The 27,206-nt window shown below is 42.5% G+C and overlaps 1 protein-coding gene across 2 annotated transcripts in view; it reads right to left on the reverse strand.

Moving 5' to 3' along the window:
• The window catches only part of TNR (tenascin R), a gene marked incomplete at both ends in the record, with an annotated part of 73,908 nt that overhangs the window by 34,994 nt on the left and 11,708 nt on the right, over positions 1–27,206 (reverse strand). For both annotated transcript variants that reach the window (XM_080923192.1, XM_080923193.1), the window contains 7 exons: positions 361–480; positions 1,585–1,854; positions 2,418–2,681; positions 3,913–4,002; positions 14,788–14,973; positions 21,075–21,344; positions 25,268–25,418. In XM_080923192.1, the coding sequence (XP_080779318.1) occupies positions 361–480; positions 1,585–1,854; positions 2,418–2,681; positions 3,913–4,002; positions 14,788–14,973; positions 21,075–21,344; positions 25,268–25,418 (1,351 nt within the window). The remainder of the gene's footprint in view (positions 1–360; positions 481–1,584; positions 1,855–2,417; positions 2,682–3,912; positions 4,003–14,787; positions 14,974–21,074; positions 21,345–25,267; positions 25,419–27,206) is intronic.

Below are 27,206 nucleotides of genomic sequence, written 5' to 3' on the forward strand. Positions count from 1 at the left end.
ATCCTGGATTCTAGTCTTAGACTTTATGCTCAGCATAGTACATGTCGCCCTGGCTCTTGGTAAAGTCGTTTAGAGATCATGTTTTTTTTTTTTTTTTTTTTTTTTTTAGTATGCAGCCTGGCTAATAGTGTCCAGTTATTTCCAGTGGTAAAGTGCTTAGCTCTCTTGGTAGTATAATCAAGTCTATTTTGAGAGGTGAGCACATGGTTTCTTTGTTGTTCTTCATCAACTCACTCTCATTTTGAGGGATTGTGCTACAGAGGGGCATATGTCTTGTGGTTGTAGTTGTGCCCCACCCCCAGTAATTTCTAACCAATGTCAGGCCTTATTTATGTTTGAGAAACAAAATTGTATCATTACCTTGGGTGGGTCGATATGATACTCGGTAGTAATCAAAAGGTGCAACAGGAGAGCTCCAGGAAACCGTCAGGGAGTCCTTAGTCACGTTGCTAATCGTGATGTTTTTAGGAGGATCAATTCCTACAAAGATCAGGGAAGTTGTGGGGGGAAAGGACAGATGCACAGTTTGAAAATGGAATATCTTGTGTTGATCCACTAGTGTCCCTCAGACAGGCATAACCCTACATAACTAACTGGTCATCCTAAGTGACCATCAGTGTGATGTTACACTTGTAACATTGTAGCTTTGGCTAAATCCAGTTATGAATATTCTAATAACAGGAAGCTAAATTTGCAAAATTTGTGCAACATCTACTACCTGCCTAGACCAACTAGAAACTTCTTTTTTAAATCCGTGTGTTTTATTTTAAATATGGAATCACATAATTATCTTCTCCAAGGGAAACTTCTTCGAAAAGACTCAAGTCTTCTACTTTCTTAGTTTTGAGCATCTACTATTGGTTCTATTTGGAAAAGCTGCCTATTAACTGTAGAGAGAGTTTAGAGCACAAATTCTAAGTGAATGTACTTTTCTAAGTTATATTTTATTTATGGTGCATAATTATGGTGCATCTAAACTGTGGGGTTCAGCTAGCTGATTATTTAACACACTTTTTCAGTTTATGAGTTCTTGTCAGTATGTAGGAAACTATCTAATCATAGGTGTTTTATGTACAAATATGTCAGATTTGGCATTGTATTTACAAATGACCAAGGGGAAATGACCCAGTTCATCTTGGAGTTCTGTCTTCCAAACAATGAAAATCAGCTCCTGTCTCTGAATGCCAGGCTACTACATGGTTACATGTAGCTCTGTATTGATTCTGAGGAAGAATCATTAATTAAGCAGTCAGAGGTGACTCTCTAGAATAGGAACATCATCTTCTTACTTAGAAGGATTCCCCTGGAGACAAGCTTTTTCCAGGGCTTTTTTTCCTAGTCTGGTAAATCTTGGACCAATGCATTCGAGACTTGAGCCCGCAGACCATTTGGCCTGTCCTACTTTTCAAATGGAGTTTCTCATCCTATATCTCTTATGCAGTGCTGGACGAAGGACCTGCTTCAGAATAACTCACAGAAATCTATTAGCCAGTCTGCTGTTTCTCAAATGCTTTCCTTTTCAGATTGAATTAGCTTGTCAAAGGCTGAAGTGAGAACCCTCTTTACCAAACTTTCCAACCTCACCTGTAGTGATAGAACCCACTATGGGTTCAGAGGTTACTGTCCCATGGACAGCTACAAGGTTCACTATATATTCAGTGGCTGGCTGTAGACCCATTAGGACAGCGTGCCTCTTGGTGGCATCCAAGAGGACCTCCATCATTTCCTCCTCTTCATCCCTGGGACTGTAGTTCAGAATGAGTCTGTCTGCTGGGGGAGATGGGTCACTCCACGTGATATTGACACTGGAGGAGGTCACATGAGAAAAGTGCAAATGGGAGATAGGGCGGAAGCCTGCAAAGTAGAGAAGATTGGCTGCTCTGAAGCATGTGTGTGGTACAGGCAATTAGGCAGAGATGCTTGACTTCCCTCTATGATGATGAGGGCTACACTTTCACCTGCTGGCTCAGAGGTCCTACCTCCTATTCCTCCTCCTCCTCCTCCTCCCACTTTGATCCAGGTTAGTCCACTCTTTCCAAGCCATCTACTGAACAGCTAAGAATAATAAAACTAGAAGTATCTCTGTGAAATATTCATAATAGAGAGCCAGGATTTAAAAACCTCTGACTTGGAAGAATGTGACAGAAAGCTTTAGCATTCCCACTGATTTAATGTGGCGGCAGGGGGCGGGGGGATTTGTCAATCAGCTCCTATGTCTAGGCTATAAAAGTCTGAGATAAAATTTCAGATCCTTGCTCATTCCTTCCCTTTACTCTCAGACATTTTTTTTAATACATAGATTAGTCCCCCCAACACCCCCATCTCCTTACACATCTCTTAATTTTCTCTTTTGGAAGACTAGCACATTTGAGTAACCTCATGTTATGATCTAATTACTCCTGAACCTTCCCTGGTACCTGTGAAGGCATCCACAGTAGACTCTAGGCTCTGCTGCCGACCCCTCTCAGCAGTTATAGAGATAATGTATTCTGCTCCAGGCTCTAGATCTGTGAGTGTATATGAAGTCCTATCCTTAGGCACAGTGACTTCTGAGGAGATCCCAGAAGATGGGGTAAAAGTAATTCTGTAGTGATCAATGGGACCACTGGCCTTGGTCCAGATGAGAGAAATCGAGGTCTCTGAGGAGGCTGTTACCATGAGGTCTCGGGGACTGTCAAGTTCTGTGGAATAAAATAAGTTTAATTAATTAATTAATTAATTAATTAATTAATTAATTCATCCATCCATCCATCCATCCATTCATTCATTTAAGATCTTATTACACTAGATAGATCTTGAACTCACAGTGAATCAGAGAATGACCTTGACCTTGTGATCCCCTTTCCTCTACTTCCCAAGTGTGAGATTACAGGCATGTATTACCTTACTTGGCAATTGGCCTCTTTCACACTGGCTCCATAGGAGAGTCATTAGTTATTGGACTACCCTGTGTGTCTCCGGGCTGTCAAGTAGACCTAATGACCAGGAGCCCTAGCTTGTCATGGTTGATAATCTTCTCACATTTTGTTTAACAGCTTCTCTTTGAAAGACAGCCAGTGCTATGGCAAACAGATGGACAATCTGCAGAAAGGCGCTATTAGCAGTGACACTGGAATACACCCCCCACTGGGATAGATCTACATGCTGATTTGCTAGTAGATCTCTATATTGGTTTTCATTTATTCTCCCTTGGTAGGCCAAACAGGGAAAGAGGAACCACTACCACATAGGATAAGGTGCTTACGGCAAGTAAGTTTCCCCTCTCCCCCTCCCAGGCTCAGAGGTTTCTTTGGTTTGTCCTAACCTCAGGTGTATAAAGACTAATAGAGACTTTTGTTAGTGTGCTCTTCTAGCAAGTTTGCTTATGCTTAGCTCAGCCTTGGAGACAGGGATTGATCCAAACCCCCAACCCCTGCTCAGTTTATATCTAAGCTTGCTGAAGTGACTGAAATTTCCCAAGGATCTGGAAGGGAAACTGTTGGATTCAGAGCAGTAAGAATCTTATGTGGACTTTTTTTTTCTGCTGTTCTGGGGTTGTATGGAATGTTTCCAAGTCTAGGCCGGTCTTCCAGTGACCTTTTTAAGTGTCCTTGTGTTGTAGACTGAGGACACACACTCTGTCTGTTATCAAGTAGATAGGAATACAGTCTGCTACAGCATCAGTCTGTTGTGGAGTTTTCACATTTACTCTGCGGTCTTTCTGATTGTGGATCAAACACAGATCTATGAAGAATAGGGTGTGACTTCAGATGTCAGGCCAGGCATAGGTTAGATGCTGTAACTAGGCAATAATTATCAAGAGGGCCTTGTTCACTGGGATACCTGATGTCAATCCTGACAGTACAAGCCTTCACACACCCTAGTCTTACATGCTTACAGCCTATTCATCCTCTTCACCATTCTTCTACTTACCAGTCCTGGCATTCATGGTAGCAGGAATGCTTTGTTTTGAGTTCATTACTGCAGATATTCCAACTCCATATTCTGTGCCTGGAACCAGATCTGTAGGTAGATACAAAAACAAACATTATTCTCTCTGTGTGTCTCTCTCTGTATTTCTCTCTCTCTCTCTTTCTGTATGTGTGTTTGCATGCATGTGCACATATATATGTGTACATATAAATGTATGAAATGAAGAAGACTAAAAGGAGAGAAGAAAATTATCATAAACTCCTGTTCAGATTTTGCTTAGTCCTCTTTCAGTTTGCTCCTAATTTTACCTATTTTAAAAAATCTCAATTTCGCTACTTGGAAAATCTATATGAAGTCATGGATTGAACTGGCCAGAATCAAATGGCTTTTTGTTATGGATCCTACTCAGAAAGGCAGGGAGGCTGTCCTTGGGAAGAGTGGTCATGTCTAGAACATTTTCCTGTGTGTAAGTGTCTCGGGTTGGGTATAATAGTAAAGTAAGACTCTTGCTTAAACTCTGAAGGTATGAAGAGAATGTAGCCAATAGGGACAGTGGAGACACGAGCATGGTAAGAGTTTCTCGACTGTGTGTACAAGGACTATACTGTACATTTTACAAGTAGGTCCTGAGGCCATATGGGGACTTGGGGGGTCACTTCTAGAAGGCCATACTATGTGGACTTTTCCCGTGAACATGGGACTTTCAAGGTATTAACATGGATTTGTGTAGAAGTCCAGTAATTGTGAATTCCCCAGCAAGGCATTAGCTCAGACTATGGTATTTAAACTAAGGATCAATTACAATTTACAGTAACTTCTGGTAGACTCAGAATTTGGAGGAAATTCAAAATTATAGGATATAAGCTTCACAGAAAATCCCTTAGGAGTTCATTACGAAAGATCGCTGACAGGTTCCTAGAGCATCTGGAATTCTCTGGAGTCTTTCTCTCCACCGTTCTACATTTGTTTTCAGATCAGCTAGCTTGATTGATGTAATAGCTTCCTATTGCTGTGGTGACAAATTGCCATGATTTAGTAGCTCATGACAATACAAATTAATGATCCTCTAACTGAGGAAGTCTGGAATCTAAGATGGCTCAGAAGGTTGAATTCTTTTGGTGGTCCCAAGGGAGGACCTGTTTCTTTGCCTTTTCAGCTTCTGGAGGTTGCATGCATTTCTTGTCTCTTGTCTCTTAATTTACCTTCAAAGATTAAAATTTATTATTATCACACCCCTTGAATAATGATCTCTCTTTGATATTGAATTCCATTGTTGTGTCTACTTTGACTCCATCCTTCCTACATCTAATTTATAGAGAGAAACATCAGTAAGTAGGGCCCATATAGATAGTGCAGAATAGTTTTCCCATCTCAAGATCTTTAATTGCATGAGCAAAGTCCTTTTTACCACAGAAGGTGACACAGTCACAGATGTTAGGCATTAGAATTTGGGTATCTTTGGGGACCATTACCCTTCTACTATAGCTGGCTTCAAATTCCCCCTCATTTATTAAGACTTAGCTTATAAAGAAATGCAACAATCTAACTGTCACTCTCATGGACCTCCAGTGTTCTGGCTAAATTCTAATTACTTATTATCAGGCCTGTTTGAGGCTCCAGAGAATTGTGGGTTGTAAGACTTCCCTGTGTTTGTGCAATACTGTGCTTTTCAAACCTGAATGTTACTGGAGCTTCATCACAATCCCATGAAGGTGATGGGTAGTCCCCTATCCATCCTTGGTAGTTACTTGTGGCAGTTGTCATTAACTGCTATGAACTGGTGGCTTAACACAAGGCAAACACATTCTTCAACAGTCCAGATGTTAGAGAAGAGGGCAGGGCCATACACCTCTCAGGTTTACGGGATCATGCCTTCTCCTTCCTGGTTTCTGGTGGTAAAGCTCAATTCTTTTCCTGTCTTGCAACAGTGCTGCTACAATCTCTGCTTCTGTCTTGTGACTTTCCTTCTCTCTGTGTGTTTCTTCATCTTAAAAGGACACCAGCCACACTGGATTAGAGTTTCAGATGAACCCACTTTAAACTGATCACATAACTACAGACCCATTTCTAAAATACTGTTATTTCTGTAGGTTCTGGGTGGACAGGGATTTTTAAAGGCAACACCATTCAACCTAGTATAACATTTATTGTGAGGGGTGAGCAATGGGAATGAATTTATAACCAGTTTGAGAAGATTCCCAGATCTCTAAACTCAGAGTTTAAGGCCTGGGCAATTTCCCCTGCCCTAGTTACCTCTGGTCCTCCTGGTTACTGTGGCTTGCTTCCCTAAGGTAAAACAAATTATTTTTATAGGGGATGGTTCTAGTAGCCTCTCATTAATCACTGGCTTGTTTAGCAGCAGGCATTGCTGTATGGAAATCAGAAGGTTACACCTGTTTCTAGCTTTAGTTCAGGTCATACTCTGTGTGATTACAGCAGAATCTTACCTGGTCTTAGCCATCAGTTTCCCTTGAAGGAATACAGCTGAGCCCTAGCTGGGCAGCATTAGAATTAGGCCTCATTTTCCCACCTCCCACAAGCTTGTTCCTTCTCTAATATTTGCTTGGTTCCCTCCTGAGACTGTCAACCTAAGTTGAGTAAAGTTTGACATATAACAGGCTTTGGAATCTGCTATACATTTTATAAGCAGGCCTGGCCACCTTACACATGTATAACTTTGATTATTTAACATGTTTAGGCCTCAGCTTCTATAGAATGGAAATAGTAGGTTTCAATGTCAGAGGGTTGTTGAAGGAATTCAGTGAATTTTCTCTGTACGGATCTGTCCTTAATGGTTGTCATTAATATTATCATTACCCAGCACAGGAAGGTATGCTGGGGGGTTTTTAATGCTCATTTTCATATAAGTGACCTTATCATTATCAAGAAGTGCCCAGGCAGGACATGTTGGCTTTAGGTGTGCTTTTGGTGGATTTGACGAAGCTCTGCCCCTGACTCTGATGCAAACCAGTGATTAATGGTTGCATCAGGGTATTAGTGAGGAGTTCCCCCGGCTGGTCTCAGTACCTGTCTTTATACTGACTGGGTGATTTCAGTGCATGCACAGTCATTTAAAACACACATTCATTACCATCAATATATGTCACCATTCCTAGAACATCCCTAGTTTGAGAAATCAGGTTACCTTTGGGGCACAAACTCAAGATCACGACCTTCACTTGACTATAATGAAGTAGAAAATTCTCAACATAGGCAAAAGGTGGCAGATCAAGGGAGTAAGACAAAAATTATATGTTGCCAAGTGGATCTGGTATGTAATGTTTCCATTCAAGTTTCTTATTTATGAAGTTTAAATGAAATGTTCAATAATTTACAACAGAATTGCTTTCTCCCAGGAAACAGAAGCAGTTAAAGCGCTTGTCCCAGGCTCTCTGTCTAGGGCACAGGGAAGACTCTCTTATAGGCCTGTGCCTGCTGCTTCCCTTTGATTTCAGCAGCTTTCTTCCTCAGCTACACGTGAATTGTTGCTCATTGCCAGCAAGGAAAGAACAGTTCTGGGGGAGAAGAAAATGTGTTTCCAAGGCATATCTGTATACTTCTTTCTCAGCACACAGAGCTTGCTGAAGGATTTTTCACTTTAAAGACCCCATTGCTCTCCATCAATGATCCCTTTATTTTCCCATTCAACCCTTGCAAGTGGGAGTATATAAATGGCTCTGTTCCCATTCGGAACAAAAGCTTAGAAAATTCATCCCATCGGAAGTCACTATTCTCTGTCCCTTATAGAGCGTCCTTTGTTCAGCTTGAGGGCTGACACTTCCCTAAACTTTCTCACTACATAGCCATTCTTCTCTGAATCCCTAAAGCACATAGCTCATCCACTCTGCAAGTATTACCGAGGGGCCCCTTTGTGTCAGGCACAAGTCTGTGGGCTATGGATGTAAAATGAGTTGATAAGACTTCATTCACCTTTTGAGGGTCAGAAAATCATCTGTCCTGGAAACGTAAATTAATTACTTATTGAGTACCTGTGCTACAGCAAATACTGAGCTGCAAGTATTAGGTGATCTAGAAGAATAAAGAAAGGAGAAGAAAGACAAGGTTAAAACAAGGACTTTGAATGTCTAATGGTGAAGAGTGCAGTTCTAACTGTACCTTTTCTACAGACCCGTTCGTGTCCTTCTGAACTTCCATGCAGCTTGTCTCATGAATAAATATGAGCTCAGAGAAGGCTACCTACCCCTTGAACACAAAGTTAGTATAAGATAGAGCTAAGTTTAAAACCCAGTTATCATGTTTTCCAATATCTGTCCCTACATTGGCCCTGGGGACTGTCATCAACAAACTGGAATGTAAGAGTTGCTTATGACAATACTGTGTGCTGTTGGATGAGTGGCTTCTGAAGATGGACTCTGCTGGGCTGTAGCAACCAGAGAAGAGGGGGCATGGACTGGGCCTGAAATCCAGCTAAGATGAAGACAGTGGAAACGAAGAGTCTTCCTGTGGTCAGAATTGGGCACAGCAAACACTACTGGCTTGAGTGGGTGTGAACCAGTGCTCTCAGCTGCACTGAAAGGACTGTCGTGATGAAGGGAGAATAAGTACATGCCCCTGCCAGGAAACCCATGCTTGCAGCTACTAGTGGGGGAACAATGGGGAGGAGGAGGAGTCCATAGGATCCACCTCCTGCCAGCAAAAGCATAAGCAAGTCATCTGGCATTTATAGGCTTGATTGACATCAGCGAACGTGAGCTACTATATACCTTCCATCTCCAGATCCTTGGGTCTATCTCCCACAAGCCTGTGAAGCTCAAGGCCACTATACAGGATGGGGAGGGGGTTGTTAGTTCTAGTTCACTGGTTGTTTTCACAGAGAGGAGCAAAGTGAGAACCCTTCCCTTAAGGAGCTTCCAGTCATTTTCTTGATTTTGACAGCACGTGTCAAGTTATATCTGGCAAGATTATTTATAAAAATAAGACCATGTCCCAGCACAGTGAAATACCTCAGTGGAGGAATTCTGAGGCTGAGACATCCCAGGTGGAAAGGGGTCTGGAGACAGAGGACCTTCCAAGATGTCCTGAAATCACCCTCATTGGCACTGGTCTGCTTCTTAGCCAGATGGAGAGCCACGTTGCCAGGCAGCACCCTCCCATCTTGATTAACTTCTTCAGAGTTTCCCCAGTGCAGCAGGTTTTCAATGACACCACTGCCCTCGGGGACATGGGTAAGGTTAAAGTACTATAAGAGGCAGCCAACTCCATCTTGACTTTAGAACCATATTTTAAAAGGAAGTTGTAGTATTACAGGCACGATGTTAAGTAATTTTAAAAGAAAATAATGCAAAGTTCTCAGATGGAGGGTCCTTGCTGCCAGCGAAATTAGTGGGGAGCATGGCTCCTCACACCAGTCTCGTAGTTGCACCCCATTTCTGGTTCTCTGGTTTAAATTAATGTTTGCTGGTGAAGAAGCCAAGTAAGAAGCAGGCATTATGGTCTCCGTCTCTCCTGGCATCCCTTGTACTGGACTTCTCACACATGTCACGGGAGCTGGTTTTATAGTTCTGTGAGGAGGTATGTATGTGCTCCTGTTTCTGCAGCTTACCCCAAACCTTTCTGTTCCTGGACAGGTTTCATTTTTTTTAAAGGACCCCTTACCAAAGTGGCCACTTGGGGTCACTATGACCTTGCCCAAAGGAGTCTGAACTTTTAGACCCTTAGCTCATACCTCTCCTAGTCACAAGGGCCCAAGGCCTATCATTGATGGTGGCTTCTGTGCCAGCATGGCAGAGAAATACAGTCAGGGTGAAATGGACACAAATACCTTGGTGAGTGTTGATTTGACATCGGTCCTCTCTTTAAAGTCTCCAACTCCTTCATGGAAAATCTCCCCGTGAATGATAGTATATCTGCATGTACATCTTATACAGCCCACTTTCCTATCTCTGGACCTACATCTGGGTCCTGGGAAAAAAGTGGTGGGTTTCATAGATGGACCCATCCAATGTTCCCTACCAATCAGAAGCTGTGAAGAAGGCTAATCATACTGATGGGGTATGCTTGCAGATACCAGCTACATGTGTACATACTTACACATGTATGAATGTAAATGTGTGATTATTTGTGTACATTAAGGTGTATATGCAGTATGAGTTGTATGTGAGCCTAGTTGTATGTATTTGTGTGTGTGAAAGTATGTGAGTGCATATGGCATGGCAATGATTTATGTGCATATACATGTAACTTATAATTGTGTGTATTTGTATGTAAGCATAGGAGGTTGTATGTGTATATGAATGAGTATTATTGCATGAGATTATGTATAAATATATGATTGTATAAGTGCATGTGTATGTATTATAAGCATGTGTGAGAGTTCCTGGATGTGAGTGTGGATGCACAGCTATGTGCATTCATCTGTGTATGTGTGGCACGTATGTATATACAGATTTGCATTTGAGTGTATGAGAGTACATGTATGTATGTGTGCATTGTGGCATGTGTGGCCGACTGTAACCTTACTTTTTCTACAACTTATGTCATGGCACAATGTCTATAGGCTCTAGATTTCCCTTACTGATTGATGCTCTGATTATCAGCTTGCTGATTACAGATCGAACTATGGGTATTGAGCAGCAGCTGGTTAGGAAGCACTCATGAGAAACCATGGAGACCAGCTCCTCTCAGTTGGTCTCCTGGTCACAGGTGTCCAAGAGAGAGGGTGGGTGAAGATGTACTGGCAGACAAGAGCCTATTCCATTGTGACTGAGCCTGCATTCCTGGCTTTTCTGAGGATGGAGCAGAGGAGCCACTTCAGACAGTTATTGGGGCATTGGTGATGATTGCTACTATTTTGCATTAGTCGCTGGCAGGAAGGTATTCCTTTGACCTCATTTCAGCCAACAACCTGGAATCTTCTTTCCTTCCTCCCTGCACCAGGAGTCTTCCATGTGGCTCACTGTTAGAGAGCAAAATTGTGATGCCAGCCATTTTTAGCACAGTGCCATGTTCTAACCTGGAGGGGCCTTGATGGGCCTGTAAATCTATGGTGCACTGGGACCCTGTGCAGTCTCTGTGCATAGAATACTGACCAAGCAGACATCATAGAGACTCAGAGGCTGGGCTGAAGGACATCTTAATATTTAAGAATCAGAAGTCACCCAAGCAAGGAAAAGCAGGTGAAACAACAATAACACACACAGAGAGACAAAAACAAAAACAAACAAAAACAAAAAACCACCACCACCACCAACAAAAACACTGCAGACACAGAGAAAAACAAACTTGTGCCCCAGAGGGAATTCTCTGGGCATCACCTAACATAGAGTAATGGAATGTCTGGAATTCTAGACCTGAGCCTAGGTTCGGTGCTGTAAAGAGCAAAGCTGTGGAAAGGAACCGGTGGGTGTGTGCTTGCTGTAAGCCTTTTAAATGATGTAGGACCCCTAGAGGCAAGAAGGACATGGGTTTCACAGCAAAAGAGTCAGTGGTGGCCTCAGAGACAAGAGCTTCTGTCAATATCGTAAGTACAAGGTACCACTGCCTCCAGTTGTAACATTCGCCTGTGATGATAAAGGGATGTTAAGGTGTGTGAGAAAAGACTGGGCAGCAGTGGGTCTAAGATGAACTTTGTTCAGAGACAAACAGTGAAAATTCAATGACTGATGTGCCCTCAGTGTGTTCAGCACTCACACACAGTGGCACATAGGGTGTTTTTTAACCTTATTGACAACTCTGTGGTAGACAGCAGGAAACTGAAGCCCAGAAAATGTGGGGAACCTGGTCAAAGAGCAAACCCATGAAGATGTATGCCTCCAATCTGAGTGGGGACATCAAAAGCCAAGCTTTGAACAAATGCTTTCTTTCAGTGTGTGTGTCCATGTGTCCACACATTTCCTGAGGCTGTGACTCAATGAGTCTGGGACAAGCCTCTAACATTTTCCCAGGGACATTTCTGCTGCTAGTACCCACATTGACTTGGGGCATCGTGCTGATCAAAAGAGGTCACCGGGAATCAGCCACCAGCTAACAGACCTCTGCCTCCCCATTGTCCTCCACTCCCATCATCTATATACAGCATCCCTGTTAGCAGCACCGCTTCGAACTCATTAAATACACGACTCTCTGTAAGAGCTGGAGAGGATGGAGGACACCAAGAAAACAAGCCCTCTAAATCAACCTGGTCGAAGCTCACATCAACTCACAGAGGCTGAAGCAGCAGGCACAGGGCCTGCATGTGTCTGCACTCGGTCTCTGAATATTTATCATAGCTTCCAGTTAGTGTTTTTATGGGGTTCCCGAGTATGCGGACAAGGGGGTCTCCCGCGTCTTCTCTTGGGTTCTTTCCCTTCTGCTTGTCTTGTTCAGTTCTGATGTGATAGTTTTTGTTCTACCTTATTCTGTTTTTGTTAGATTTTATTATTTGAAAAGACTAAAAGACTGTCACGATGACTCTGTGAGGTGGGCACTGCCATACATAGTGTGTTACAAATGAAGAAATAAAGGCTTGGAAGGGGGGTCAGCTGACCCAGCCCACGGAAAGCGATGGGTCTGGGGCCAAGTCAAATAAGAGGTTTCTGGAGGAGACCCACACAGGGCACAGAAGCCGAGAAAGCTTCCTGTTCAGGGTCCACCCAGGGCAATGAGTGACATGCAATTGTAAAGAACTGGGACCCATCATTTCTGTTTCCCCTCTCCTCCCTAGGCCTTTCTTTCCCCAGAGACTGCACTGAAAGAACAGTGATCCTTGGAACTAGGCTCAGCACAGGAGCATACTATATGTACTGTACACACTGTACATACGGAATATACTCTGCACACGGCACACACTGTACATACTGTACACACTGTGCATGGCTTTCTAGTGTGCCTATAATCCCTCCTTAAATCACATAGTGCTTTGTGTTTATTAATCTCCCAGCAGAGAACTTCCTAAAAAATTATGAGAGATGGATATTTTACACACACACACACACACACACACACACACTCACTCACAAGGGCATGCACTTGTGCCTGCATTATCATATATATATATATATATATATATATATATATATATATATATATATATATATATTATAAGCACAACTCAAACATAAATATCAACCTACTTGAGCCCATTACTCAGTGATTAGTCTCTGTTTGCCTTACAGGTTTTTGGGTCTTAAATTTGAACTGTTGTTTACTTTTTTCTTCTTTATCACCAGCAGCAAGGGAAGAAGAGAAACTTCACAGGGACTCAGAAGCTGCTTTGAGTCATCATGTCCCTTGCTAGTGTTGTGACCTAGTGCAAGTCTCCAGAGCCTCTGAACCTCAGCTTTCTCATTCATACGATGGGGATGCCCAAGCTACAGATATGTGACATGTACTAGTGAACACAAACTCTTCTCTCTTTTTTTCTCCTGGTGACGGGGAATAATAACTAGGCTGTGATTGGTTCACTATGATTTTACAGTGTAGCTTCTACCAAGCAACAAGCCTCCTTTCTTGTAAAAAACAAAAACAACAAAACAAAAACCTGTTACTTGCCAAATCAGCCTGCAGGTTTAGGCAAAGATGTACTGTTTCCTCCTGTACTGTACAGTTTTTTTTTTTGGTTACAAGATGTTTTTTTTTTTTTTTAATCAGTTGCTAACTCTATGCAAGGCTTGCTGTCCCTTCTATGTCCAGTTCCCTTCTGTTAAGCGCTTCATCAGCCTGGGTTTCCAGCTGTGTGTCTGTTTGGAAAAGTTCTCGAATGTTTAAGTAGCTTTCTTTGGCAAGGAGGTCTGGGAGCTTAGCTCAGGAGGAAAACAGCTTCGATCATGTATGCTTGTTTACTATTCTCATCCTTGCTGAGTTGCTGGACTTGTAGGACAGCAAATGCTTTGGCAAGTAAGACACAAGTCAGATGAAGTCTATGGGTAGAAGGGCAGGCTCTGGCCCACAGTATTTGGTACCATTCCTTCCTTACATGAAAGCCATATGGCATTCCCCCAAGCACCAATCTTTCGGTGACACGTAGCAGGTATATTTTCTTGGACAGGTATCCCATGGGATCAGGAGGAACCATGACTGAATCTCATCTCCCCCAAGATCTGTCACCACCTCCCCGACTCCAGCCAGGCATTGTGTTTTCCTAGGGCACTATACACACCATGTTTTCTTCTCTGATATCACCAACAGACTCCTGGCCAGTCTGTTCCAGCCCTGACCCTTGTCTGTTCATACTTTCTCATTGCACTGCTTTGCTTAACATCCCTTACACAGCTGCTACTGAATAGTTTATCACTCATGAAGCTGAGGCAGGAAGATCATGAGATGGTGGCCAGCCTAGGCTACACAGTAAGACCACATATATGGGAACAGTGCAGAGAGTGGATTGTTGGTGTGTAGGTCTGTTTGACCTGGTTCCTCATTAAGTAAGGTGTAAATTCAGGGGCTGAAAGGGAATCTAGCATGAGCTATGCGGTGAGAATGCCCTGGGGCAGGAAGCAGAGTGTGTTTGAGAAAATGAAGGAAGCAAACCTGTGGAGCAGGACCACCAAGGCAAGAAGACAGGTAGACTAGGAAGTAAAGAAAAACAGGCCAGCCTTGGGAGACTGTTCATTCTGAAGGCAATGCTAGATGTCTAGAATGTATGCATAATATAGTGGATAATAAAAATATACTTTGAGAAATTATTTAATGTTGCTGAAATAAAGAGTGGATTAGATTGAGCTATAAAATGTAGGGGATTATTGCTATGGTTTAAAGAGATGACAGTGTGTTTAGAATGACAGATCACTGTGCACTCTAAAGTTGGGTATGTATTTGTTAGACACTTAATGTATTAGATTAGTAGGATTTGTTGGTGGAGTAGTTTGAAATAAATGAATTGAGAAGAGGTAGCAATGAGGATACAGATTCACAACCATCCCAAAAGACAGCTCTTACCTGTGAGGGTAGTCTTTGTAGTTGGACCAATGCCCTTGGGTACCAGCACTTCATGGTACTGCTCACCAGCTAGGGTGCTGTACACAACCTTGTACTCCTGAGCTTCCGCTTCGCTGTTATCCCACTCGAGGTCAAGGCTAGTTGCTGTGCGGGAACCCACTCGCAAATTCTTGGGAGCATCAATCTCTAAAAATAAATAATTATCACCAACATTGTATGCAATTCTGCACATTTGGGGAGCATCTTGAATGCTACTAATCTTTGAGGTGAGAACCCACACCTCCTGACCCTTGGCTGTTCATCTGAATAAAGTTTGAAGGTGTTGCTTCCCTTCTTTGTTCTACCGTGATGGTGATGACTCCTTGGGTGGGTCCCATGGCGTGGAGTTGGATGTCAATGAATTTTATGTTTCCTCTGTATCATCTGAGAATTCAAGTAGCATTCTAGAAACTTGAAAAGGAGCTGACTAATAGATGTTTAAAAGCAAGGAAAAAAGATAATTCAGTAGGAGAAAACAAGGGGCAGTGCCAAGTGGTTAAAATGGAATAGAGATTACTGGTTTGAAGCTGTCTTCCTCTGGCTTTTCTTGCATTGATACAACTGAACAGCATGCAAGTTGGAAATTTACAGTATGAATAGTGAGTGTTATACAGTGGGAAGAGAACCAGGCAGCTGGTCACTTTGGAGTCAGGCTTCAGTTTGAACCACTTTTGACTTCTACAGTATTGGCACCAAAGATAATCCTTTCAAGGTCTTAGAACTGAATGGCCATCTCCTGGAAAGGGGAAAGCACTGCAAGTTGTCTACAACAGATAGATGTGCATGTGAAATGCACAGCAGGACGCCAGATACAAATGTAAGAGTCCAAGCCTGGATGGATGGCTTATTGTTATCTTTAATGACCCCCTGGCACCGGAATGTGTGCTCCTAGGTTTCTAAGAATTTCCATGACTTTTGGCATTTCTTCCCATAATCTCTGAGAGATACTTTTCTCTCCTAGGAATGCCCTCCTGCACAGGCTTATTTGAGGAGGAGCAATGTAAGAACATGCAGTTCAAGAAAGTATTGTCTTAGGGCTGGAGAGTGCGTAACTGTTACACACTCTCATTGGCTGCTCTTCCAGAGGTCCTGAGTTCAATTCCCAGCAATCACATGGTGGATCACAACCATGTGTAATGGGATCTGATGTCCTCTTCTGGTGTGTCTGAAGAAAGCTACAGCATACATTAAATCAATATTTTTTTTTAAATAAGAAAGCATTGTCTAAAATCTGTCACTTAAAAAGTCCAAAATAGTTTCAGCCATTGGGACTTGAATTTAACATTGGAATGGTCCAGTAATTTGTTCTAAGTAGACTGTGGTATCTGCCAAAGCCAAGCAAGTAGCCCACCCCCATTTGTTCCTGTGGAAGAGAAGACTGCTGTGAATCCATATGAACACAGAGGCTTCTGTTGTGTGATGTCAACTGGGTGTGGGTGTGAGGGATCTTGAGCAGATGGTTGTCTTTGCAGCTTATTTTTCTGAGAAATTTGTTTTTGTTCAACCTATGTTATCATACTGGATACTGTTCATTCTTGAAGTAGTGTACTTTATTTCTCCAGGAGTTAGATGGACAGAGAGCATGGGGGCAGATACAGATGAGGTAAGAAGATACACAGGGAGGAAGATATGGTAAAGAGGCTTTGGCCTGAACTGAGTGGGAGCTGTGTTAGTAACTTTTCTCTTTGTTAGACCAAAGCACCTAACAAAAGCAAGAGGGAAGAGGGTTTTGTTCTGGCTCACAGTTTTGGAATACAGAGGATGAGGCAGCTGGTACTTTGTATCCATCCACAACCAGAAAGTAGAGAAAGACAAAGGATAGGTGCTGATGCTGAGCTCTCTCTTTCCTTTGCATGCAATCCAGAACATCAACCCACTGAATTTATTCCTCACATTAAGGGTGGATAGTACCTCATCTAACTAAATCTACACATGCCCAGAAGTGTGTCTCCTAGGTGGCTCTCAACTCTGTCAGCTTGGTGAATATTAACCATTTCAGAGGTAAAGACAATTAATCAGGGCTAAAGTGAAGACCTATCTTGTACTTAGAAAATGTTATCTTAGAGATTTCCTCTTTTTATAAGGTCATAGAATGTAATCTAATGGCCGTAGGCCCTGAACTCTATGGGAGGGAATAGTGTTTTATCTGAAATGAACAGCTGTTTCAATCTCAGTCATTACAGAAGTGCTCATTCCTAGCATGAGGGCTTGGGCAGTGAGTGTCAGAACTGGGCAGAGTTGAGATCAGTGCTCTCTCAGGGTCTAGAAAGAACAGCTGGAGGATGTCTGAGTAGGAGGGGACTCAGCAGGTCTCTGAAACATGGCAGCAAAGACAGATGGCCAATGGACCCTGTCTGGAGGAACTTGTGTCTGTGAACTCTGGTGCTAGCTTTTTTTCTAGTCTTGAGAATATTAGATACATTTTTTTCTGTTTAAAACTTTCTGTTGTTGCTTCCTGGGAAATTCTCATTAATTGCAACAGTAGCAGTCTAACTGGGACTAAGTGGGCAGACCTTCCTAACACTTCTACTCTTCCATTCTTGAAACACATCAATCTAATTTGTACTCCAGAGCCTTTGAACCAGCTGCTACGTCTGCTTGGAATGTTCTCTAGTTCTTAAGTCTTATAGTTCTTAGCTAGGACCCTTTCTCAGAGGGGTAGACTCGATCCAGTGGCACTTTTCTTCTGTCTTATTTTCCTCCCTATCTCAGAAATCATGATTGAAATAATCTCTCATTTTGCTTTTCCCACTGGGAGACCATTCATGTGAAATGGGCTCTCATCCCTTTATGCCTAGAGCAATACTTGTGGCCCCAGAGGATGTTCAAAAAGTACATGGTAAGTAACTGTGTCCCATCTACTTCTCAACCTTCCTTGTTTCTTCTGAGCCTTTAGAAATGGCTTATTACATATGTCAGCGGTGAGCTTTGAGATTGCCCGAGGTGAGGTGCATAGGGAATAGGAGAGCTGTGACAAAGGCAGCCAGCCTTGCAGAAACAAGATGTCCCTCTGCTGTCTACAACCAGCATCTTGACTGAGGGGTCATGGGCTTCCTGGTTGAACTTCTGAAGTAACTTGTTGGAGAACCTCAGAATGGAGTGACCAGTGAGGAGGTTGAGGAGAACAAAATTCTGGTTCAGGTGTTTGTATTTGTTACCTGGGGCTGTCACACAACACAGCCCAAGCTGGAGTCTGCATAAGAAAACAATGCCTAGGATTGAGATGCGTGTGGTATGTACATGGTGTGGACATTTTCTTCTGAGGGTGGTGAGGGAATCTGTGACATGCCTCTCAGCATCTCGTGGTTTTCTAGACATCTTGGCTATCCCCTGAGCAGTTTCTGCCTCCATCTTCATATGACAGGTCCTGTGTGCATGCCTGTCTCTGTCCCGGGTTCCCTTTTGATAACGATACAGTTGTTGAAGTAGAGCTGATCCCAATGACTTTACCTTTATCTGCAAGGACCCTATTTCCAAAGAAGCAGGGGTCAGAGCTTTAGCATCTTTTCAACCCATAAGGAGTGCTAAGCCCAGACGTGGGCCATCCAGGTCAAAGGCACAGATGCCTAAGTCCTTTGAGAACTCTGCTCAGAGTGAAGTCCTCCATGATTTGGAAACTACCCATCATCTTCATGAGGCTGCAGAAGTGGGGAGGAACTCTCTAGATTTCCTAGTCTGGCATCCTTCTAATTACTGGCCTCCGTTGTTTCCACCAGGGTTCTTCTTTTCAGAGCAGCTCTAAGACCCAGATTAAGATCCTACTCACCATGCAGGAAGCAAATCTCAGTTTTAATTGCCTATGCAATTAGTGCACTCCTAGTGCCTAAGCCGTCACCTGGAAAAACACTTTGCTTAATTTGAATTTAAGCGGAATTCTGAAATGACTGAGGGCCCTACCCGTGAGGGTCTGCACACCCTTTCATCATTCCGATGGCATCTGCCAACTCTGGACTTGGAGAATCTGTCTGCAAAGCTATTTGTCTCTACCCACCCCTACTTTCCTCTCTCCTATGGGAGCCGAAGGAAGCATGGGGCTGAGGAACAGACTGAAGGTTGCATGGAAAAGCAGCCACTTAACAGCTGCCAATCCACTAGGCAATCTGAACTGGAGAATCCTACTGCAGTGAGCTGAAACTCAGGGGGGAGCTCCCTCGGAGGAGGTGGGATGTAATTGTTTCGATTGGAATTTTCCTGGGCTACCAGCCAGTGTGGCTCCATCTTGCCAACAGGAACATCAAGAATTCACTTTTGCCCATGCTGCTTGAGAGCCCCCTTCTCTTTTCTTGCCTCTTCAAACTTGTTATCGAAACAGAGCACAAAGGAGCCACTTTCAAATGTATGCTATCTTGAAATTAAGAGAAAAGTGCAGAACATGTGGCCCACAGCAGATACCAGCAGCCTGAGCAGTTGTCTGAAGTGTGTGTGTGTGTGTGTGTGTGTGTGTGTGTGTGTGTACATTGGAAGTTGACCATAACCAAGAATGGATCTTACAGTTCTTCCTTGTGGTATTATATAAAGAGAAATGAGAATATTTTGATTGCTTTTTCTAAGAAGCATGTACACTCAGTCTTTTGGGGATCTCAAGATGTGTTTACTGGGGGCTGGAGACATTTCTCAGTGGTTAAGAACACTGACTACTCTTCCAGAGGTGCCGAGTTCAAATCCCAGCAACCACAGGGTGGCTCACAACCATCTGTAATGGGATCTGATGCCCTCTTCTGGTGTGTTTGAAGACAGCCACAGTGTACTTCTATATAATAAATGAATAAATCTTTAAGATGTGTTTACTGAAACAGCCCATTGGCTATACCCTAGGCAAGGTAGTAGAGTCAGGTACTGGGGATTTTTAGAACTTCAAGAGTGTACTGCAGACACTATCTGCCTCCTGAGGCTTCCCAGAGTCCACACTTGTTTTTAGGGGGAAAGTTTCCCTGTGTCCATTCTTGTTTGCTTCTGTGGGAGGAGGTCATCATGACTTTTGGCTGCTCTCTTTTACTGGGGAAGATGGGCTGACTTAAATGGTGCATTGTGCAGCAAAGCCTGGTCACTGACAGTCTACTCCTCTCTCAAGGGACCACTGCTGTACGGGTCCAATCTTGGCCTGTTCCTGAGTCCTAACCTCAGTAGCACTCCAGGATTTCCTGTGGACAGACTAGCCCCGCATCTTGCCCAGTCATTCAGTTTGCAAATGGCTTGAGCTATAACACTAAGCCGTCTGTTACAACTGAGCTCTTATTTTGCAGGTGTAAAATCTAGATAAAGAAAGTGAGCTGGTTATTGTGCATTCTTGGAGCTGTTGACTCACTCCATCTTGTAGCAGACTCTCAAGCTACACCGACGAAAGGTTGAACATGCAGGTTAGCGTTCTTCAGAAGACAATGGCTCTTACATCTTCTAGATGGGATCAGTTTTCTTTGATCCTCGGAGCAACTTGGAACTGGCAAAAAACATTCTTTGATATGTAACCTCTCCAAGGAAGAGAGGACAAGGCCAACAACATTCTAGATTCATAGGAACTCAGTCTCTGACCTGATCACATAGGACTTATGATTCTTAGCCACTGGCTGGCCAGGCTTCTGAGCTCTGAATCAGAAACTTAGTCACCCTGAGGCCTGGCTTTTCTGATTGATGATAAAGCTCTTCAAGGAAGCTTGTTATGAAGCTTTCTTGTGGACATCATTGCAAGGCTGAAATAATTATAATGGTTTTAACTCATCTTTCTATTATTTATGGCTGTGTCTGTGGCTTATCTTCTACCAACTGGCCTATTGCTAGAGGTTGCAAATGGTAGATTGACTCAGGGACCTCAGTGGGAAGGTTTGCTGACAACTATACAGGTTAAGCTTTGTACAAGGCTGAAGAATGTTGGTGATAATGAAACCACTCCAGGCTTAGAGAATTTCTACAGCTTCCTATAAATGGCAATAAAGTGTCTCACGAAATAGACACCTTCTCTGTACTCTCACGGATTTGCCATTTTCTGCCAACAATATGGATGCTCAGATGTCTTCTGAATAAACTTATCACTTCAGTAATGAGAAATCAGAGACTCATGGAAGGAAGGAAGTTACATTAAGTCACATCCGGGTGACAGAGTTAGGATGAGAACCCAGCTCTCCCTACTTGGTAGTACTCCTCTCTCTCTCTCTCTCTCTCTCTCTCTCTCTCTCTCTCTCTCTCTCTCAATGTTCTCTGGCTGCAACATCATCCAGTTGTCTCCCAGTCCTGTTCCCCAACTCCAGTCTCACCTGTTGTAAATTGGGTGCTTGAGGCATCACTTTCATTGGTCCCCCGGACTGCGCTGATAGACACCTCGTAGTGGGAGCCAGGTCTAAGGGCTTGCACTGAGTACTGGCTTAAGGGAGGCTGTAGCCGGAAGGTAGTCTTCCCGCCTTCGCCACCCACCAAGCCATATTTTAAGAGAATAAAATCAACTTTGGCTCGAGGTGGGGTCCATTCCACAAAGGCCACAGTATCAGAGACATCTCGAACCAGGATCTGTGTGGGCCCGTCGATGACTGCATGAGAGACAGAACATGAAGTTGATTCAGGAGTAAGCCTTCTTTGGCATGTGTTTGCCTCTTCTTATTTTAGCTTTCTCAGTGGGATGGGTTTTCTAGTCCATTGTATAGATGGGGAATATGCAAAAGAAGTCTCTTCCTGGAGCCTACACCATGAACACTGACATCCAGTTCTCCCAGAACTGGGCTCTTTCTTGACTATAGGTTTCAGATGCTGCCATTTCACAGTCTGGGCAGGGGAAGGACACTTGGATGACTCTGACCTGTTTCTTTCAGAGCTAATGGCACAGGAGGAGAGACTTCTGGCCTGTGCCTGTTGCCCAACTCTTACCTTCACTGAGCCCAGATGAATATTCTATGAGTTAAGAGAGACAAATGGGACCCAGACTTGGTTGTCAAAGTCTCATTATGAGAATTCAGAAGTTATGCCTTTCTAGCTTTATTTGGCTTGGACAACCAGACTGGCATTTGCATGTGTAGACATGAAACATGTCAGTCAGGAGAATGTGCTTGTCTGAATTAAAGAACTCCAACTCTGGAGTTGTTTTTCTGAGTCTCTCTGTCTCTCTGTCTCTGTCTCTGTCTCTGTCTCTCTCTCTCTCTCTCTTTCCCTCCCTCTCTCCCTCCCTCCCTCCCTCCCTTCCTTCTTTCCTTCCTTCCTTCCTTTCTTCCACAAGTGCCTGCATGTTTCTGAGCCTAAAGTCTCAGGACACAAAGGGTTCTCCAGGCTCTCTGGTGCTAGAAGAGGGAGAAGAGGAGAAGAGGAAGGAGAGGAGGGAGAGGAGGGAGAGGAGGGAGAGGAGGGAGAGGAGGGAGAGGAGGGAGAGGAGGGAGAGGAGGGCAGTATAGGTATACAGACAAGAAGGAATGAGTGAGCATGTGGGCTTATGAAAAGATACAGAGAGTAACTCAATTTCTGATATTCCATTTTATGGTTCAAATATTTTATGAATCTCGGGTATATATATTTCTGGTCCCGAGTTTCTAGCAAACAATTATGTCCTTCCAGTAAATCTTCCTTTGCTTCAGTTAGTTTAAGTAACTTTCCAAAGATTCCCCTGAAATCTTTGGCTAGGATTTGTTTTTAAACTCATACCCGCTGGGCCACTTTCTCTGTCTCCAGCATGTGTGTCCGCCTCAGGACAGCTGCAGGGTAACCTAGAGTTAGTTCCTCAACTTTTCAGATGCTAGGCATTCACTAGATGCTGGACTCTCCAGCCATTTCCTAGTGAACAGCTTGGGGCTTTTGATCACTAGGTAAAATGAAAATCACTAGATCATGTAGGTGCAGCCTGGTTTGGAGTAAAAATGAAGTCTTATTTCTCATCCTCGAGGCAGGCATGTATTTAAACAGAAAACATTCCCCCCCCACCCCACCACGCTACAGCTTTAGGTGACTTGGACCTTTGCTGTTGCACTTAATTTAGGGTCATCATGCTTCGATGCCCTCCTAGCTATGACTTAAGCGCAGTGTCTGAAGCCCTGTAGACACTGGAGAGTGCTGACTGAATGGACAAGCCTCTTCATCCTTTTGAACAGGGATAAGAGAACATTTTTTAAAAAAAACTGGAGCTTTTTGAGGGAGGAAGAAAAAAAGGCATTAGAAAAATCAGATAACCACATAAAGCTTTTGTCCTTCAACTCTTTGGATCCAAAAACCCTAATCATAATGGATTGGCCATATTAGAATGTGATTATGTAGCACAGAGGGCGTTAGCTGCAGGAGGTCTTGTATTTGCATTAATAAAATACCCGGGCTGGAAAAAGCCAGGCTGAGTGCAGATGAGGACTCAGAGCTTCACAGGAGGGGGTTCCTGTAGGTCAGACCTTAGCAGAAGGAAATAATCAGATGATTGTTTCCTAAAAGCACCAGACAGGGACGGGAGCCAGCCATCTTTCCTGCTGCATCTTGGGTACCACTCTTCTTTGGTCAACCAACTGGTCTTAATGCCCTGTTCCAATCAAGGCTATAGCAACCTTGATTTCAACTTCGGCACTAATTTAAACAAATACAGGTCCCTTCAAAAGGTAGAATGCATGTGTGTTTTATTATTATTATTATTATTATTATTATTATTATTATTATTATTATTATTATTATTATTGCTTTCTCTTCTTTTTCTTTTTCACATTCTTCTTGTCATTTTATACAGAATGGGAAGCCATTAAGAAGGACTTCTTTTCTTAATTGAAAGCTGCTTAGCTTTCCCATGGGTTTCTAAATCGGGAGCTTTTAATTTTAATTTTAAGGAACTCTCAAAAAGTACTTTAATTTTTATTTTAAAAATTCATTTGGATATAAAGCTGAGACAGAGTTGAATCACTTCTTTAAGTGCCCTCCACACTCCGGCAAGCAAGATATTCAACTGGGATGATCTTTCTCCTTCTCCGAGGCATCTTTCCTTTTCAGCCTTTTACCTGCTAATGCTTTTTTATGTTTCAGGCATAAGAATGGCCTGGTGACATCAGAAGTGAATTATCTATCCTGTTCCCAAATGTCTAGTCTTCAGAATCCAGCAGAACCTTGGTGAATAAGTTTGTGCCTGTGGCACTCTGGTGAGTCCTCTGAATCATCATGGTTTTGTTTCCATGGGATATCTTCTGAAGCCCGCTTTATTATAACAGCACTTTCTTGTGCCTTCTCCCTTAGTAAGACATCATTAAAAAAAAAAAAACCAAAAACTTAAATGGACGTACAAAATAGAAAAGAGATTAAAACAGAATTTCCTAGGCTGACAATATGAGAGAAAATTTATTAAGGGTGCAGATCTCCTCCTGATCCTGACATTGAGACTTGGCTCTGGAACCCTGTTGTACCAATGCAACGTAAGCTAATGTCACAATAGTTAAAAAAACATTTTCTAGACTAAATCTCTAAGTCTTAGAACCTGATACTATTAGTTTAGACCCAAATATCAAAGTTTGAACAGTTATAAACATTACTTTCATTGCATAGTGCTGTGGTTCCCTGTTCTACCCAAGCCAACGTTTTATTCCACACCTAAGATTGGCATTCTAGTATGTAAGTTACATTTATGAAAAAGAAAATTGTGTTAATACTCATCTATCTTAGTTTTTCTTAATAGGCAAACTTGCATACGCTCTGCATCCAACCTTCTCTATCAATAAATGAGAGCCAAAGACCTAGTACCAGACACCACTTATCGCTGAGCAACTCTCAGGAGTCACATAGATGTGCATCACAGTTGCTAGGTTACAGCACCAAAGCTGAACATCCTTTATCAGCTAAGAGGACAATAAGGCAAAATATGACATGATTAATGAAGTGATCTTGAAAATATAATGATCCTGAATGGAATAAACTGTGGGCACCAAAAGAATAACCAACTTGAGCCATCACTTTGCTCAGTGACTCAACTCTGTCCACCAGTTTCAACGGTTTGCCCCCTGCTGCTTTTACTTCTAGCACCTTTTTCCATGTACATGTGTGTATGACAGGTCTTAAGCGTGCATCAGTATAGCGATAATTATGCTGTGTACTGTATCTAATTTAATCCTAATACTAATTTGTGAAGAAATTGTTATAAAACAGATTGAGGTTATAAAACAGATTGGAAAAGTTTGGCTGAATTTTTCCAAGCCTATAGTAGGCGAGAATGGGTTGGATCTCACTGGTTTCAAAGTTTATGACAATAGGAGGTCAGTGAATGAGGCTTAGTGAGTGAGATTAGTAGAAACATACTGGAACTTTTAATAGAGAATTTGCTCCATTGAACAATTTCTCAGGTTTGTATGTTTGGAAGGGCGAGCACTAAAGTATGTTCGGCTAGGATCTGGCAGAGTATGTCCATTTCCAAGTCCCTGTTTCATTTCTGCTCTCTGAGGAATCAGAGACTCTTTTTCACCTGCCCATGCCTGACAGTTTCTGGGCAGCCATAGAAAGAGTTGGAGGCACTTACCAGTGGAGACGCTGGCAGAGGTTGGAGGGCTCCGGGCTTGTTCCTTCAGAGCCACAACATTTACAATGTACTCCTCCCCAGGTTTCAGTCCTGTCTGGTTAAAAGACGTAACATCGCTGGGGAGCTGAGCAATCACCCCTCCTTCATTGTTCTGGAGAGTGGGGCAAAACAGAGAAATCAGAGGGGTCACTAGGGAAGAAATATGGTGAGAGAAAGATACAGGGGCAGAATGTTAATTGTGCACACTGAAAACTAGAAAACAGACTATATCTGTTCCCCAGAAACTATAAGCTGAGTGCTTGGGGACAGCAACATGCCCAATAGGTTCAATAAGAACCAATTTTCGAGAACATTTCTTTGGCCTATTCAGGATTTTCTGAGTTTGCCAATAAAATCTAGTCATGCAGTGATACAGATTGACTCTTGTCATAGAGTTAATGTTATTTGGTTACAATCAATGTTATCAGATTTTGGGGGGGCACTTATCGTGATGAGTATTCTCTTAGCTGCTAATAATAATGTGTGTATGTAATATATATATGGATGTGTATATATTACATATATTTGTAATAATTGAATCTAAGACATTGCCAGATCTGTTTTAAAACCCAGAACTAGTGTTTCATTCCACTTTCTTTCTTATGGTGCTACCCTGGTGCCAATATGTCATTTCCATGTTTTCTCTTTACTCATGAGCTATAAAGAAAAAGAAAAGAAAGTATTAATGAAAAGGAAATAGGAGAGAGACAAAGGAGATGAATATGTGAAAACAGAAGTGTGAAAAAACAATTTGATGATGTTGGGTTTAGGATTTATTGTCAACATTAATCTATCTGTCATCTCTCTTTCATTCTCTGTATGTATGTATGTATATACGTACGTGCCTACCTACCTATCTATCTACCTCCATCCTTTCAATTATCATCTGCCATCTACCTACTTATGCTTTGGAAATAGCAGAGACAGGGGGTCTTTTGTAACCCTGCTTTTCTTATGTGTTCTTTGTTCTTTTTGTCACTGGGAAGCTCCATATATAACATATAGGCATGCTCTTATAAATCAATGTGATAAATATTCCCTTCCCATTGCTTCAACCTATACATTATGACATCTATTCCATGCAGCCATGTATTTGATCTTGGCTTGCCCTGGCTGGCTTGTCTCTCAGTCAATATTTTATATATTATATGTAGAGCAGGAGAATTTGATGGTTTTTTTTTCCTGCCTGAGCAGCAGGATGATATGATTCTTCCTGCCTTGTTATAAACCCAGTTGCCTGCAATTCTTTATTGGCCATTTAACTCATATAAGACATATCCTAACAGATTTGTACAGAACATCTGTTCAGGTGTATTTAGCTTGCTGTGACAGGACTATATCCACACAGGAGTGTGAGAGCTCTGGAGTAGAGCCCAAGACTTGGGGTTTTTGTCTTAAATCTAGCAGATTATGTCATTTAAGATTTCTAAGTCTTGGTCTCCACAGACTAAACAAAACTAAATGTAAACTGAAGGCTCATATTCCACTTGCTTGAAGGTCTTTTGTGGCTACAATAGTCATGGCTGCAGGAATTTTGGAGTAAAAGAACAGGAAAAACCACCCTCTTGTTAGCCAAAAATGTGTCAGTTGTCATTATGTCTGATGAATGACTCCAAAAATGCTTTCTGATGGTGAAGAATGAGGAGAGAGGGGAGGAGTGCACTGAACTCTGTATCCATGAGTGATACTTAGAGGGACATGAGCAGAGCCAGCAATGCTGGAAACTGGAGCAGCTCAGTGACTTGCAGACAGTTCTGGGACTCATCAAGTAAAACACTGCTCTAAAGACCAGAGAGGACTCTTAGTTCACAAGTTATAATAATGAGTTTGTTTAATGAAAATCTTGTTTAATGGAGTATAAATTCATTTTTGACTAATTCTGGAAAGCAAGATTATGCTT

This window comes from Micromys minutus (genome assembly GCF_963924665.1).
Source record: "Micromys minutus genome assembly, chromosome: 1".
NCBI classification, from domain to species: Eukaryota; Metazoa; Chordata; class Mammalia; order Rodentia; family Muridae; genus Micromys; species Micromys minutus.